Source organism: Nyctereutes procyonoides, unplaced genomic scaffold (assembly GCF_905146905.1).
Source record: "Nyctereutes procyonoides isolate TBG_1078 unplaced genomic scaffold, NYPRO_anot_genome, whole genome shotgun sequence".
NCBI classification, from domain to species: Eukaryota; Metazoa; Chordata; class Mammalia; order Carnivora; family Canidae; genus Nyctereutes; species Nyctereutes procyonoides.
Window position 1 is genome coordinate 18,308,521 of NW_026575141.1, and position 15,464 is coordinate 18,323,984.

Genomic DNA, 15,464 nt, shown 5'->3' on the forward strand with positions numbered 1-15,464 from the left:
ATAAAAACATAGGTCAAGTAGACAGTGGCCAAGGTTAAGAACAGTTCTGCTGTCTACATTTAAAAGTCATTAAAAGATTCATTGAAAAGCAGAACTCAAACTGATAATTAAAAAAGAAAAAAAAAAAAACAGAAGAAACTATACAATAGGTAAAAGAGCCAATAAGGAGATCCTCATTGATTCCATGGCAGTGGCTTCATGTGGATGACAGTACAGCCTGTGACATTAGAAATAGATGGGGAGCCACCCCTCACTCGATTTGTGACCTTGAATATCTGTGAAATGTTAACAGTTATGTAACACTGATACCTACTTCCTCAGGACTGTAATTAGGACTCAATGAGATAATGAATGTACTATTTTTAGTGCACTATCTGGCAAGTTTAAGTAAATGGCAAATATTTTAATGATAATGATGCTGAAAATGGAAAAAAAAAGTATGAAAGGCGAAGTGCTTTGATAAGTTACAACAGGCAGAAACAAAAGCAAGTCTCTCTCCAGGACTTAAGGTGATTTTACAGGGCATTTAATGAATGAAAAGAACTCTCCTATGGGAGGCAGACACCCTTGGGCCTGACCCTAGCATGGCTAGGATTAACCATTTGGCCCTGGACAGCTGACTTCATCTCTCTCTGATGAAGGTCACAGTGGTTTCAATGGGGAGGTGGCATGACCTGCCAGCAGTGACCTTTTATTTCCTCTCTGTAGGCAAGGTTGGCTGCCATTAAGGAAGAGAGCTGAAGGAACACTCCATACTCATGGAGAATTGGAGTTGCTTTTTTAGTTGATTCTTTGTTCCATTTTATTGAAATAAAGAGCCCATTGACATTCAGCTTTCAGTGAAAGAAATTAACATCACCATGCCTGCCTATCCCAAGGAAACCCTACAAGGAAGCGGCCACTTTCCCATTCCCCTCCTGAGGACATGCCTTGAGAATAAGGCCACAGGCAAAAATCTGGATTTCAGTTGGCCTTTACTAGAACCCCAACTCATGAAGAGTAAACAAAGATGTAAGTACAAAACATCCAAATGTTATCTATCAGTAGTTCTGAGCAGTCACAGTGGTCGCACCGTTGGAGCTGAGGTTACTCACATTTTAGGGACACGTAGTTTACCCTGCTTCAGTGGAATGCATGCTCTGGCAGTGGGAAGGCAGAGATGAGGTTTCTTTTGTTCAATGAATCCACTTTACAGGAAGCAGCTGTGTTCTCTCTCCTTCACATTGTTAAAAATTGTCCCCTTTCCTTTTATGTTACAAGTGCTATCAGAACTGAAGGGGCCTTTCCTTGCCGAAATAAGACTAACTATACATGTCAGACATTTCTGGGCCCATTTTGCTGGTTAAATTCCCACAAAATTAGTAATTCATAGAAAATTAAGTGTTAAAAGAAGTTAGCACGCTTGCATGCCAAAAGTACAATTCAAAGTTCACAATACAGGGCTCTGTGATATAAAGTGCCTATGAGCAGCTTCCTATCATATACTGAGGCTACAGAACTTCCCTGGAGAACAGATCCGTTGTTGGCATAAACTGTAGTCACGGTAGGCTTCTCAGATAGAATATTCTGGATGCGGAGAACCTATTCAGGGGATACAAAAGATTAATACAGAACCACCGTACACCCATGTCACTCAATCACCAATAATCCTTGTCTTCCACAATGACACAATGATTAGGAGGACATGCTGTTGAAACACAGCAGTTACCAATCTTTTTAATGTTTAAATGAAAGTACTGTTTTAAGCCTTCAAAGAAAGTACTTTCTTAAACCTTCTAGCTACTGCATGCCAACACAGGATTTAGTGTTATTATAGTAATTGAGCATTAATGGAAATACTTCCACACTAATGTGAGTACTTTCACACTACGCTGGCACGAACAGAAGCCATGTCATGTGGTGAGCTGACAATAAGCCAGGTATTTAAAAAAATTGCCAGTATACCACACAAGGGGGGCGCACGTCTTTATAGAAAATGCCTTTTGACTAGTTTCCACCATAATTTAATACATCAAAAGATTATCTTTCTAAAAGTATTTGAATAAGTGAAATTCTGCCAATTATTGGCTTAAAGCACTTACAAAATCACTGCGTAAGTTTATTGTATTATTGGTTTAAAATAACTAAAGAACCCATCCCTGTGACAGTTTACTGTATTATTAGTTCAAAAGGACTTGAATAATTAAAGTTGAAAAATTAAGGTTTAAAAAAATATAAAAACCTCAGATGATGGAGGATTGTTCGGGTCATAAACGAAGAGCTTCTGGCCATTAGGATGACAGCCTACCAAGATGTCTCCCGAGGAAGGATCGATAGATAAATTATCCACCAGTGTATCCAACTTAAGTACCTTCCAAATGAAAAAATATCAATATCTAAATGACTTGAGAAACTTGATTAAATAATTTAGGGCTAACCTTTCTTGCCTCTTTACACATGGGAAAATTATACACAGCTCCCTGCTTCCACCCTTTTAACACCAATATTGCTTAAAATAAATTTAATAAACTGGTTTAGAGCCACTTTTCATCTTCCCTGAAATTAAGAAACTTTGGGTGATAATCAATCTTTCTAAAAAATGAACTCCTTTTCCCTTAAAAGATGCACAATGATCAGTTAGCTGAGGGAACTCATTCAAAGCAAAATAGGAAATTCTTAATCAATCTAAAATATGTGTTGTCAAGCAGGAAGAAAATAATGGTGTGGAACCCAATTTCTACCTTCATTTATTATTGAAAGAGCTGACAATGTGCATAAATCTTCATTTCAGAATTCATCTTTTAGTCTTTTCAATTGTGAAAATTCTTATTGGAATTCATTGGGTGCCATCAGTACTTCATGGAATGGGCTCTAAATCTGATGCAAATATCACTCCCAACCCTCTGCTGCATATAATCAGTCAGTCCTTGTGATTGCTGAGGACAGGAGATTTGGCCTGGTGTACAGAGGTAATATTTAAAAACTCAGAATAGCAACCCTGGCATCATATTCTGTTCTAAGTACTGTCATAATACAGCGTAACTTCATAGTTACAAAGCATGATAGGTTAATGCCTCTTTTATATATGAAAATAAGTATTTTACCTTCAATTGCGTTAAATTCATATTAGGGTGTTTTTCCAAAACGTGGATTTCATGAGCCAGTATATCAGCAACGTAGATGTACCTTCACAGAAAGGACACACTGGTTAGAGTTCCATGCCAATATAAAGCTTCATTAATACAGTATGGAAGAATAAGTCTTAATAACCTGCCAAGAAGTTAATCAATGATGGGCCCTCAAGGAATCCTTGATAAAGGTCAATTTTTATTTAAAAAGTAAGCTTTCAAAATCTATTCATTGTTGCTACAAACAATCACAGAATTGTTAAATTATTTTTCAAAAGGTTTGTAAGGGGAAAAGTAATATAGAACATTATTTTGAATATAAAGTCTGTGATATTTGCCACTGGAAGGACAAAACCAATGTTTGGCTTCCAGAAAAAAGCTTTTATATTCCGTGATATAATTTGATTATTTCTAGGTATCATTTTCACATAGAAATGTATGGTACAGAATATACTTTATTATTTATTAATAGCCATTCATACTTAATAAGATATTTATTAACATATTGAGAATTTTGAGAGTAAGAGATAAGTATTCAGAACAATCTGTCTACATCTAAGGAGGGTGAATTAATGGACTACTCTATGGTCATTTTACTCATTGAATTGACCGTTCCATGGCAACTGTTCTATTGAGCAATTATCATATATAAAGCCATGAGCTCGGTATTGTGACACACATAAAGAGGAGGCAGCCTTTTCCCAAAAAGGTTATAGTGTGTTGGGATGATCAGATTGGTTTGTACACACCAAACAAATAATACAGCATGACTGGTATTTCTCGTGGTAGCACAAGAAATATTTCAGGTCTAGAGACTGAGGAAATATCTAACTCCTGAGAACACAGAAGGCTTCACAAAGGAAAGGCATCTGCAGTGGATGTGGAAGGAGAGACTGGATTTGAGGAAATGAGGACAAAGAACCTTCTAGGCAGAAAAAAAAATACACGCAAGCAAAGGCGCAGGGGCAAGAATGAGAGACGCATATTTGCAAAATAATGAGTTCTTTGTCTAAAGCAGGGAAAGTATGAAAACAGTCAAAAAAGGAGGTAGAAACTGGCCTATTAAAGCAAGTCCAAGCCTTTAGCTTGCCTTGATTTGAGAAGCAATTGGGTCCCGCTGAATTTTTAGAATAACAAAGTGGCATAATAACAAATGGTCAGTTCCATTCAACAAGTACTGAGCATTTGCTTTGCACCTGGCAGTGCTCAGCAGGAGGAGTCAAAGATGAAGCCCACTGAGCCCTCTCTTTCGGAAAGCCTTAAAAGCTCCTGTAACACAGAAGGACAAAACTGGCGACAAGACAAAAAATGTCAGTGAGCTGAAAACGAGTTGGAAGAAAGTCATCACACTAGCCAGAGAGGATGAGAACCTAAAGTAGGCAGACGTCAGGGGGAAAGGAAAGGAGATGAGGGTGGGAGGCAGAAGCCCTGGTGGAAGCAACACTGCTCGCTCGCTGGTCGGACTGGGAGGGTGACAGAGAAGGAGTTAGAGCTGAATCCTCTCTCATCATTATAATTTGCAGCTTGGGTGCTGGAAAGTTTGAATTTCATAATTGAAAGATGAGAGTTGGGGAGAAAAACAGATTTGGCAGGAGAGTTACAGACAATTTAAATGATTCTACATCCATTTTCTGTAATCAACAAGAAAGAAGAAATTGTGTCATGAAAAAAGACATTTAGTTGTCAAGGAATGCCAAATTTATTTTGTGTTACATCTGTAGGAGTTTAAATTGTTCAGCATGCTAAGGTAGTACACGGGGAAGTTAATAAAATTTAACATCCCTTCTATATGTTACAGTTGGACGTATAGAAACAGGGAGATCATTTGGGAGGGGGGCAATTTGGCAAAATCTATTAAAGTTAACATTTAAAGAGGTCATTCTGGGGCACCTGGGTGGCTCGGTTGGTTAAGCATTTGCCTCTGACTCAGGTCATAATAGGGTCCTGGGATCCAGCCCCACAACCGGTTCTCTGCTCAGCAGGGAGTCTGCTTTTCTCTCTCTTTCTCTCTCTCTCTCTCCCCTCTTCCTATCACTCTGGTTCTTTCTCTCTTTCTCAAATAAATAAAAAAAAATTTTTTAAATAAATAAAGGAGGTCATTCTTTGAGTAAGTGGTTTTATTTTGAGGGTTTTTCTCTACAGAAATACTCGTACAAATGGGCAGAGGAAGAGTTCATAGTACTTTTAGCTAGTGCCCAGCTGGCATCTGAACCCAGGTCTCCTTGTATCATCTCCAAACATGAAGATGGATTATGCTGCAATGCTCCCTTAAGGAGCTGTTCTTTAAAAACATCTGAAGGAGCTTCAGTGGTAACTGACAAATACATTTTTTATTAAAAAAAAAATACAAAAAAAGACCTATGTATCCATTAACAGAGAACTGGGTTAAATAGCTTTAGGATCATCCCTATAATGGAATAATATGCAGCTGATAAAACAAAGATATATTCATTTAAAAGGAAGCACCCATCTCATGCTTTAATATCTATATGTAAATATCCCACTTCATAAAAATTTACATTTACAAATTTAAATTCTATAATGATATATAGCAAAATTTAGATATTGTAAGTAAATATATAAGTGCATATTATGTATTACATATTAACATAAGTTTAATACTATTTAATACAAATATATAAATATATACAGTATATTATATATGAGCTATATATCATGTATATATACATATATATGGTATATGTCAGAGACCAAAAAAAATCAAGGAAGCTTTTTACATTGGAAAAAAAAAAGCAAAGTGAAGAATTTGACCCAGCACACTACTAAGGAGAAATGAAGATACTCTTATAAGGAGTCATACTTTTTATCAGGTGAAATATTGATCCCATTTGCTGCATCAAATCCTTCTGCTACCACTTTAACTTCATCTGGACTGTAGTAAACAACATTTGCCCAGTGTAAGTTCAAGTATGTTTCCAAATACTTTAAGAAAGGATCAGAGAAATAGTGGTCATTGGTGGCATAGAAATGTGCTGGTCCAACAGCTATGATATCATTCACACTGAAAGAGAGAAAAATAACACATGAGAGAAAATAAAAAGCCAGTTGGTCTCCATATTAAAGATTAAATCTCTGGAAGGTATACACAATATGTGCTTTACATTTTTGGTCACAGATTTCCCAGGAACAGCTCAGCTAAAACTCACATGGCTATATTCATATGGATTCTATATAATATCATTTTTCAGAGAACAATTTTGTATGATAACAGGTAATTTGAAGACAGGTCATTTAGCAATTATGGCAGGACTATTACAAAAGAAAAAAGAACCTAGTGCCAATAGGGTATGTTTTTTGACAGCAAGAAATGCAGGGTTTAGCAACAATATGAAAGGATATAGCTCTCTATAGTATAAAGCTGGAGAGAGCCTCACTGGCTGCTGAGCTGGTTAGGCCGTCAATAACATTTACCTAGCTTTCATTTACTCAGTTGCTGGATTTTCTTGAGTTCCTTTGCTTAGTTATTAGTCAAACTAAGGTTGACTGTTCAATTTCTACCTGACTCACAAAGCCGACCTGCCGAGAATGAACGGGCACTCAATAAACACTTGCAGAGAGATGGATGATGATATTGCCATAGCACAATGCTGCAGGTGAGAGATTTATATGCTAAAAACAATTACATTTTTAAAACCAGTTAGGCAAGGGCGTTATTAAATTTAAATTCCAATTACCCTATGCAAAAATTTCTGAAAGAGCTGCTTTCTTTTTTGTTAAATGAGAAACAGAGCTATAGGGGAGGTGAGTCCCCTCTTTCTGAAACAGCACCGTGATGCAGAGGCTGCCTGGACAGTATTTATGCTCCTATTTATTATGAAGTGCATTTTTTGGAAGAATGATTAGAAGTTACATGCATAAGCTCTAGCTAAAGATGGAGAAATTAAAAATGCTCATCAAGTTCAAACTCAAAAGAAGCAGTAGGCTAACACAAGCAAAGCTGGGGAGATACACATGACTCTCTTTTCACCACATTATCAACCGGCTGTGTGTTCTAGAAGTAGGAGTGACCCACTTCCAGTCTGCATCCCTGCAATTCTGTGCAGCCATCAGCCTCCAGCTACCACTACCCCTGTGGAAGCACTTTGTGTTAGTACCAGACAAAACACAGACTTCATTTAAGCAGGCTACTCTTCCTTGCCAGGACAAGTATTATTGTTTGGGTGATGAGTCATCTGAGATGGAAGGTGACAGCAGGAAAAACAGTGAGGTTTGTCTTTGACTCCCAAGATGGTTCTGAAGAGCAGCTCCCCTGTAATCCTGTGTTTTATCATTTCTCAAGGGAGTCCTTACAGAACACTGATTATTAGGAGTGACATGGACTTTCCATGCTCTACAAGGAAATCACACACACACACACACACACACACACACACACACACACACACATGTACTTATGTATGTGTATGCATACACGTATTTTCGCTCTTATCAAGGCTGAAAGGACCATCATGGGGAATACATGGAAAAGCCAGACATAAACTGGAGAATGAACAAAAGGGCTAAGTACCTTGGAAGAAGTTCATGTTTGATTGTTTTTAGATGCAGAAGAGAATTTTCTTCTTCTTCAAATTTAAAAATTTCCACTGTATTCTTGAATTCTGGATGGTTTACAACAAAGAGATAAACTGTGTCGTCTAAAGAATTGAAAGAACAGAGTTAATTTACAAGACAGAACCATAGGACCTCTGGGCAGACACTGACATTTAAATACCACAGGCGGGGAAAGGTTGAATGTATAAGCCATTAGAGGACCTAACAGATCATTCTTCTTCCCAGGCTCTCCCATCACTGTCTGGCTGGTGTTATTTCTGATCATTGGTCCCCTGACCTTTAAGAAAGAGTGTTTCCCACTCCATATACCGAATTCATGAATAATCTGTTTATAGTTTAATTCAGAAATATAGCTCTTTTTTAATGCAATAATCATAGATATATGAAAAAGGTTATGAAATCTAAACATTCTCCCAGATGTTATCTGATAGAAATTCCGAACAGAGCCTAAGATGCTGCTAGCTGGAGAGGTAAATGATCAATTTATCTGTATGAAGAATAACAAAATAATTCATGAGTTAATTGTTCTTTTCTTACTATAGATATGATCCAAATCTATTTTCCAGTTATTTGCAAACCATGATAAGTTTCTCAGTGTGGGGAGCTCATCAGCTCTTACCGCTGTCTATGAAGGTGCTGATACCATGTGGATTGAACGAAGCCAAATTGAACCCACGGCTGATTCTTAATTCCAGTGCCCTCGGGTTTTCCTTTTTTAGATCCATCATTAATATCCCTCCAGGCTTATCTGGGGAAAAGCTGTGGAGTCCTGGACATTTTAAACCCTTTTTAAAACAGAGGAAAAAGTTAAGTAGAGAAGCTTAAGGGTGTTTATGGGCTAAAATAAACATATATGGCAGTATAAATAAATGATAGAAACTTTGGTTAAAGGTGTTTTCACTATAGCTACAAACAGCAAGAAAGCAGAGAGGAGACAATAGAAAAAAATAGGAACTGGGGGCCAGCAAGTTGCAAGATTAACAAGAACTTATTTTTCTGAGTGGAGGCACAAGACTCGGGTGCAGTCTCTTAAGGGGATACCCAAAAGGTTGGTGGACTGGGATATACCAGGCAGGCTTGAGAGGCATGGGGACAGAAGTGAAAATTTACAAATGGGCTGTTAACCCTCACGCCCTCAGCCTGCCCTTTGCTCCTACAGAGCCCAAAGTCTTGGTGAATGATGCCAGTCAACACTCGCCTCCTTGTCTCACACCCCAGATCCAATCCGTCAGCAAATCTTGTTGACTTTGCCTTAAAACATCTCTTCATAAGGATATGAACCTTTCTCACCACTTTGTCCATGACTGCCCTGCCCCAAACCACCAGCCCAATTATGGCAACAGCCTCACAACTAACTGCCCTTTTTCATTTTTTCTGGCCTTTCCCTATGGAAGGTTGGTTTCCCACCAGCATCCAAATGATGTCACGCCTCTGATCAAAACTCCAGCTCACTCAAATTACAAAGTAGAAGTTCTTCCGATTGACCAAAGGACCTGTGTGATCTGCCCTGCTCAGCCTCCTGCCCCTTCACCTCCTCAAACACTCCAGGTCTCTGCCCTCATCTCCTATTGGCACACAGTTTCCTTGATGATCTTCAAACAAACCAGCACATTCTCACTTCAGGGCCCTTATACATACTGTTCCCTCTGCCTAGGAATGCTCCCTCCATCACTTCCCCATCCCTGCAAGATCTAGGGCTCCTCGATGTTTTATATCTATGTCAAATGTCACTTATCACCACTTGGCACAGATACATATTTAGACATACATAAATGGCAGCCTGACCATACCCTCAACACAGCTGTCCCTCTCTACTGCCCCACTTTCCTGTATTTCTCAAGTGCTGCTGTCACCTGATACAGATTCATCCTCTTCCCATTGCAACATGAGTCAGAACTTTGTCTCATTTATTCACTGCTATATCCCAGGGCCTGGAGCAGTGCCTGGCATAAAGTTCATCCTTTTCTGACTAATTGCAAAGATCACCTTTATCATGTACAAGATCCCTGTCTGTATACTGATCTGTTTGGGGACTTAGGCCTATTCCTATACCAATATACCACTTTTTAACTACTACAGCTTTATTTTTATACATAGCCAATATATTTATGGCATGTCCCCATTCCTACACTTCATTGTTTTATTTTCACAAAACAGTCTTAAATATTTCTGCTTATTTCTCTGTATGAATTTTGAAAATAAAGTTGTTATGAATGGAACATTATTATTTTTATTTTTATTACTATTACATTTTCTTTTTTTTTATTTTAATTTTTATTTATGATAGTCACACAGGGAGAGAGAAAGAGGCAGAGACACAGGCAGAGGGAGAAGCAGGCTCCATGCACCGGGAGCCTGACGTGGGATTCGATCCCGGGTCTCCAGGGTCGCGCCCTGGGCCAAAAGCAGGCACCAAACCGCTGCGCCACACAGGTATCCCACTATTACATTTTCTATTTGGCTTTTCCCTGTGCGTGGGAAAGCCAGTGAGTTTTTCCATGCTCATTCTAAACCCAACCATTTCACTGAACTCTCCCCTCAGGTCGAATAGTCTATTAGTTGAATGTCTTGGATTGTTTAAAAGGCAGGTAATGATGATGTCTGAAAATTATGGCAGTTTTTTACTTTTTTTCTACCTCATATTTCCTTTTCTTGTTTTATTGGGTTATTAGGAGCTCTAGTAGATTACTGATAGTTATAATATTTAGGGGCATTTTCTTCCCTTTCTAAACATTTATAGGAAGGTGGCTAATGTTTTACCACTAAGAATGAAGCCTGCTGTAAGTTTCAGAGCAATTATCTTCTATTTCTTGTTTTCTTGGAACTTTCAATCAGGAATGAAATGTTGAATTTTATTTAATATTTTCTGAGGACTCACTGAAAATATCTGGGTCTTTTCTCTTTTAAATCTTTTAATAAATATTTTATGCAAATCTAAAAGAGTATACAAAACTTAAGTATCACTGTATGCACAAAATTGAAAATAATAGAAATTCTCTCCAATTTAAAAAATCCACCAAAATTATAAAACTTCAAGGCTGATAGGCTCAGTGCGGGATAAACTGGAATTACACTATTGCCATATGGCAGTGCCATTTCAGTGGCTAATAATCTCTATTTTGTATCACTATCCCATAAACAAGAGCATGATTTCAATGCACAGAAAGCTCTACCAGAGATGATGATAACTATTCATGTTGATTTTAATACTCAGTATCTTTTAAATCTTTTTTCTCTTTTTAAAAGTTTTATTTATTTTTACTTGCAGCAAAATATACATAACAAAATTTATCATCTTCACCATTTTAAGTGTACAGTTCAGCAGTGTTAAGTACACTCACATTGTCATTTAAATCTTTCTTATATCCCATTCTGGGTCATCCAGTTCTTCATTAAGTGTGATGTTGGTTTTGGGGTGACCCTCAAACCCATAACAATGGAACAGGATGGGTTGGATGGGCTAACTAATAAGCTTGGAAGAGGAAGAGACAGCTGCCATGAGGTAGGTATACATTCCTTGTTTAGAAAGGAGTACATTCTGGGAAACAGTAGAGACAAAGCTGAGTAATTTAAAAAACAGCAGTAAAGTGGGATTGTTTCTAAATTTGAAAAAAAGAAAGGACAGTCATATAACCAAGGAAGGACAAAAAAGCTGAAGAAATTCCATTGAGATGGCTATAAGATCACTGTGGCTGTTGTAAGCTCATCAGTGAAAATGACTATAGATTTATGTGCTTGGAGACCTCACTTCTCCTCATTCAGATTTATTCCTATGGGGTTTGAATCTTGAAACAGTTGAGTTCTGGATTACAAAAATCTCTGACAGGGCAGCCCAGGTGGCTCAGTGGTTTAGCGCTGCCTTCAGCCCAGGGTGTGGGCTGAGATCGAGTCCCACATCAGGCTTCCTGCATGGAGCCTGATTCTCCCTCTGTCTGTATCTCTGCCTCTCTCTCTCTGTGTCCTTCATGAATAAATAAATAAAATCTTAAAAAATATATATCTGAGAATACCTCCTTCCAAAAAAAAAAAAAAAAAGCAAGTGCTTTTTATATTCCTCAGGATTTTTGTGTCTCTAGTTATGAATAATTTTGACAAGGAGTTCCAATGTTTTCTCGTAAGCTTATATACATGTGTAAACATGTACTTCCCAACACATATTTCTAGTAGAATACAGAGTTTTCCTAGAAGTATTATTTTAATCATTTTGTGTAGGTGATTACATAAAACTTGTCTTTTGAAGCTGTATTTTAAAAATTTAATATAAATATTAGTGTTCTTGCCAAAGCCCAAACGTTTCCTTTTTTTCCTCAATGGTAACAATTAGCTGTTCAGTCTTCCACCTAAACACTATCAGGAACCTGATGAGCACCTTAACCCTCAATCCCCTCTAAACTCAGTACTCTTTCCTTTCCCTTGTGTCTGACAACTGTTTTATGAGGGCTGTGACTCTTCCGAAGCATCTCCACGCTTTTCACATCTGAGTCTGAGAGCCTGAAAATAATGGATGCTAAGAGGGAACAGAATCGTCACAGGCCGCTTTCCTCAAGAAAAACCGGACCCATGACAATACCAAGGACACTCACAGGGGCCCAAGCCAGAGAAGAAAAGTGGTCAGAACTTCCTCATCACCCTCTTACAGAGTTTTCCAATTAGATGGCTACTGGTGTAGGCCCGCACACAGGCTGATCAATTTTACAGTCTTTCTAATGTATGCCCAGGGAAGTGGTTATTTTTCAGCTTCTCAGAATTAAGGCAAAAGTGAAGAGTATAAATAAACTCAGTTGATAACTTTCACAAGAGGCTATTCAGAGGAAAAAGGAAGAGAGAAAAAGCCTTGGTCTGGGAAAGTTGATATTTTGTTTGAAAATAAACAAGAACAAGAAAATGAGATTAAAATTGAGTATCTAATGGAAAGAAAGATAGATGTTGGATTTGAAAAAGTATAAGGTAGTGTGGAATCTCCACTACCACACCCAAAGTATGCTTTTTAATAAGAAACTTTTGGAACAGAGACTACATTGGAACGTTTTAGTGCAGTGGGGACACAAAGAGCAATTAGTCAAGTGGCAAAGACTATTTCATCTCTGCATTTAGATAAGCTGTAGGACATTTTCCAAAATCCTGTTCAAACTGTATATTTTTTTTCCAGAACATATATTGGAAAGTGAGGAATTTTACAAACAAGCTACTGCTCTGCAGGCCTCATCCAACTTCCCTGGACCTCCTCCACTGAGACCAGGGAAGCAAGGAGATACTCACCACACTAAAGAAAGCCAGGCCATTGGGAAGTATATCAATATCATCCGCACCGGCTTCTGTAAGTTCAAGAAATAGATAAATGTCATGTTCAAATTCCATTATTTGTTAGATGGAGCATAACTGGGACTTAGTTTACTTTATCAGTGCCTGTATTTTTAGGAATGGCTCTAAGTTTTTCCAAGGAACCAACCACTCTTTTTAATACCCGTCAGTCTAAATCCCTTCCTGTAGTGCACCTCTGACTTTAAATGTTAGATATTTTATGTTTACTCAAATCAAAGTCAAGTAATCACCACATTTCCAGCTATAATACAGAAAAAGTTGACATCTGTACACTCTTACGATAAACATCCAGATGTCTGTACAAAAGTAATTGACATCAGGGGAATATTACTTTCAGAGAGAAGGGCTCATAGTCATTTAACCATGCAAATATCCTTGTCCCTTTCTCTGCTCATTCAATCTGAAGCAAACTCAGACATTTCTCTCATTAACAGAGATAAAACACCTGGGATTATATATTCCCTCTTTAAAAAACAATGTCTGCTTGTTCTCATAAGTGAAGAAAGCTGCCCATTTAATCTTTAAATTTAGGCTTTAAACTACAGAAAACAACCAGTAAAAGAAAATTAATGAAAAATACCATCCACCTAAGCCAGCTGAATCTTCTAACGCTTGTCTCTGAGCAAGCTACAATTACTATTGATTGTTTATTGATTGTCTGCAGTACACTCCACACAGCACAGCAAATAATTAGACATAAGACCTTCCCAGTGGTCTCACTGTGTAAATTCTGCAGACAGATAATAGACCCAAACACAAGAAAAGAGGAATAAAAATGGCTTAGATTAAGCCAAATCATGACACATTCTTTGAGTTCACAAAATCCAATCTTCCCCTTTAAGACCTCTCCAAAGGCTTTCTCCAAGATTATTTCTAGGTTGTCAAAAACAAACAGCATCTATGCAGCCATTTTGGTTTTGATTCATGAGTTTGCATTTGGCCGGTTGCCTCCAGTGTTGTTGGCTCTATCATAGTGGAGAAAAGCACAAGAAATTATAAATGCCAAGAACTCTGCTTTGTAAAGACAATTGCAATCATGAATGCCCTCATGCCTGTTCCTTGGCAAGATGATATGCTTAAGCAAGGCATAATGGAGGAGTTCTGAAACTAGGTCTGTGAATTCCTAAGGAGCCACAAATGGGTTTTAGAGTCTAGGAACTTGTTGCAATTCTGTACAATGCGAAATGTCATCTGTATGCTCAGCTGAGAAATTTTCTATTAAAAGGATCCTTGGCTTTCAGTAGGTTTAAAAAATGGCCAGTAATAGGGATCCCTGGGTGGCGCAGCGGTTTGGCGCCTGCCTTTGGCCCAGGGCGCGATCCTGGAGACCCGGGATCGAATCCCACGTCGGGCTCCCGGTGCGTGGAGCCTGCTTCTCCCTCTGCCTGTGTCTCTGCCTCTCTCTCTCTCTCACTGTGTGCCTATCGTAAATAAATAAAAATTCAAAAAAAAATACTAAAACCCACCTTCCTCCACTTTAAAAAAAAAAAAAAATGGCCAATAGCACAAAAAAGTTTTAAGAATCACTAGTCTCTGGCCCCGTGGTGGTTCTCAAATGGTAAAGAGCAGGGACCAGGGGAACTTAACACATATGTGCATATGCAACCACAAACATACAAACGCACACACTCACATATACATGTCACTCCAAGTTTTGCTTTCTGGAACCATTTAGTAGGAAGTCAATTAAATAAAATGTGTTGCTCCTGAAAAATTACTTAAAACATTTTAATTCCAATGTGTACATGTTTATACACATAGAGCAAGAAAAGATACACAGAAGCAGATTAACAATGTTTCTTTGGGTGCAGGATTATGAGTGATTTTCATTTTCTTCTTTATATTTTTGTTTAAAGTTTTCTACAAGTAATAGTATTGTTTTAGTAATCAGGAAAAGAACAATGTTTTTAAAAGATATTTTCATTTCAACCACATTGTAACCTTTCTGTTTAACCCCATTGCTTAATTCCAAGAAAACAAAGTCTTATCTGTAGGTTTTTTTAGTATATTTTCCAGAATCTACCCCCACCCCATCTTAATTTGATATCTATTACTACAACAGAATTTCATCATTTCGGGATGTCTGGGTGGCTCAGTAGTTGAGTGTCTGCCTTCGGCTCAGGGAGTGATCCTGGGTCCAGGGATTGAGTCCTGCATCTGGCTCCCTGTGAGGAGCCTGCTTCTCCCTCTGCCTATGTCTCTGCTTCTCTCTCTGTGTCTCTCATGAATGAATAAATAAATAAATACATAAATAAATAAATAAATAAATAAATAAATAAATAAATAAAATATTTTTAAAAAGAATTGTATCATTTCATATCACCTCTTTAGTGTGATTACTGCAAGAGTAGTCAATGCTGGAGAAATTTTTTCTGCTCTAATTAGTAACAGGAGTAGTACTAGTAGTAACCGGAATAGCTAGTAAGATAAAGTGTTTACCAAGGGCCAGGCTCATTGTTAAGC

General features: G+C 37.9%; 1 protein-coding gene across 1 annotated transcript in view; it reads right to left on the reverse strand.

The window, feature by feature from the left end:
* Positions 1-957: 957 nt before the first annotated feature.
* The window catches only part of PON2 (paraoxonase 2), a 28,088-nt gene continuing 13,581 nt past the window's right edge, over positions 958-15,464 (reverse strand). Inside the window, exons 3-9 of the mRNA XM_055307582.1 lie at positions 12,939-12,994; positions 8,299-8,464; positions 7,636-7,762; positions 5,929-6,129; positions 3,084-3,165; positions 2,222-2,350; positions 958-1,581 (exon numbers count right to left, since the gene is read on the reverse strand). Of these exons, the coding sequence (XP_055163557.1) occupies positions 1,423-1,581; positions 2,222-2,350; positions 3,084-3,165; positions 5,929-6,129; positions 7,636-7,762; positions 8,299-8,464; positions 12,939-12,994 (920 nt within the window). The 3' untranslated portion in view covers positions 958-1,422. The remainder of the gene's footprint in view (positions 1,582-2,221; positions 2,351-3,083; positions 3,166-5,928; positions 6,130-7,635; positions 7,763-8,298; positions 8,465-12,938; positions 12,995-15,464) is intronic.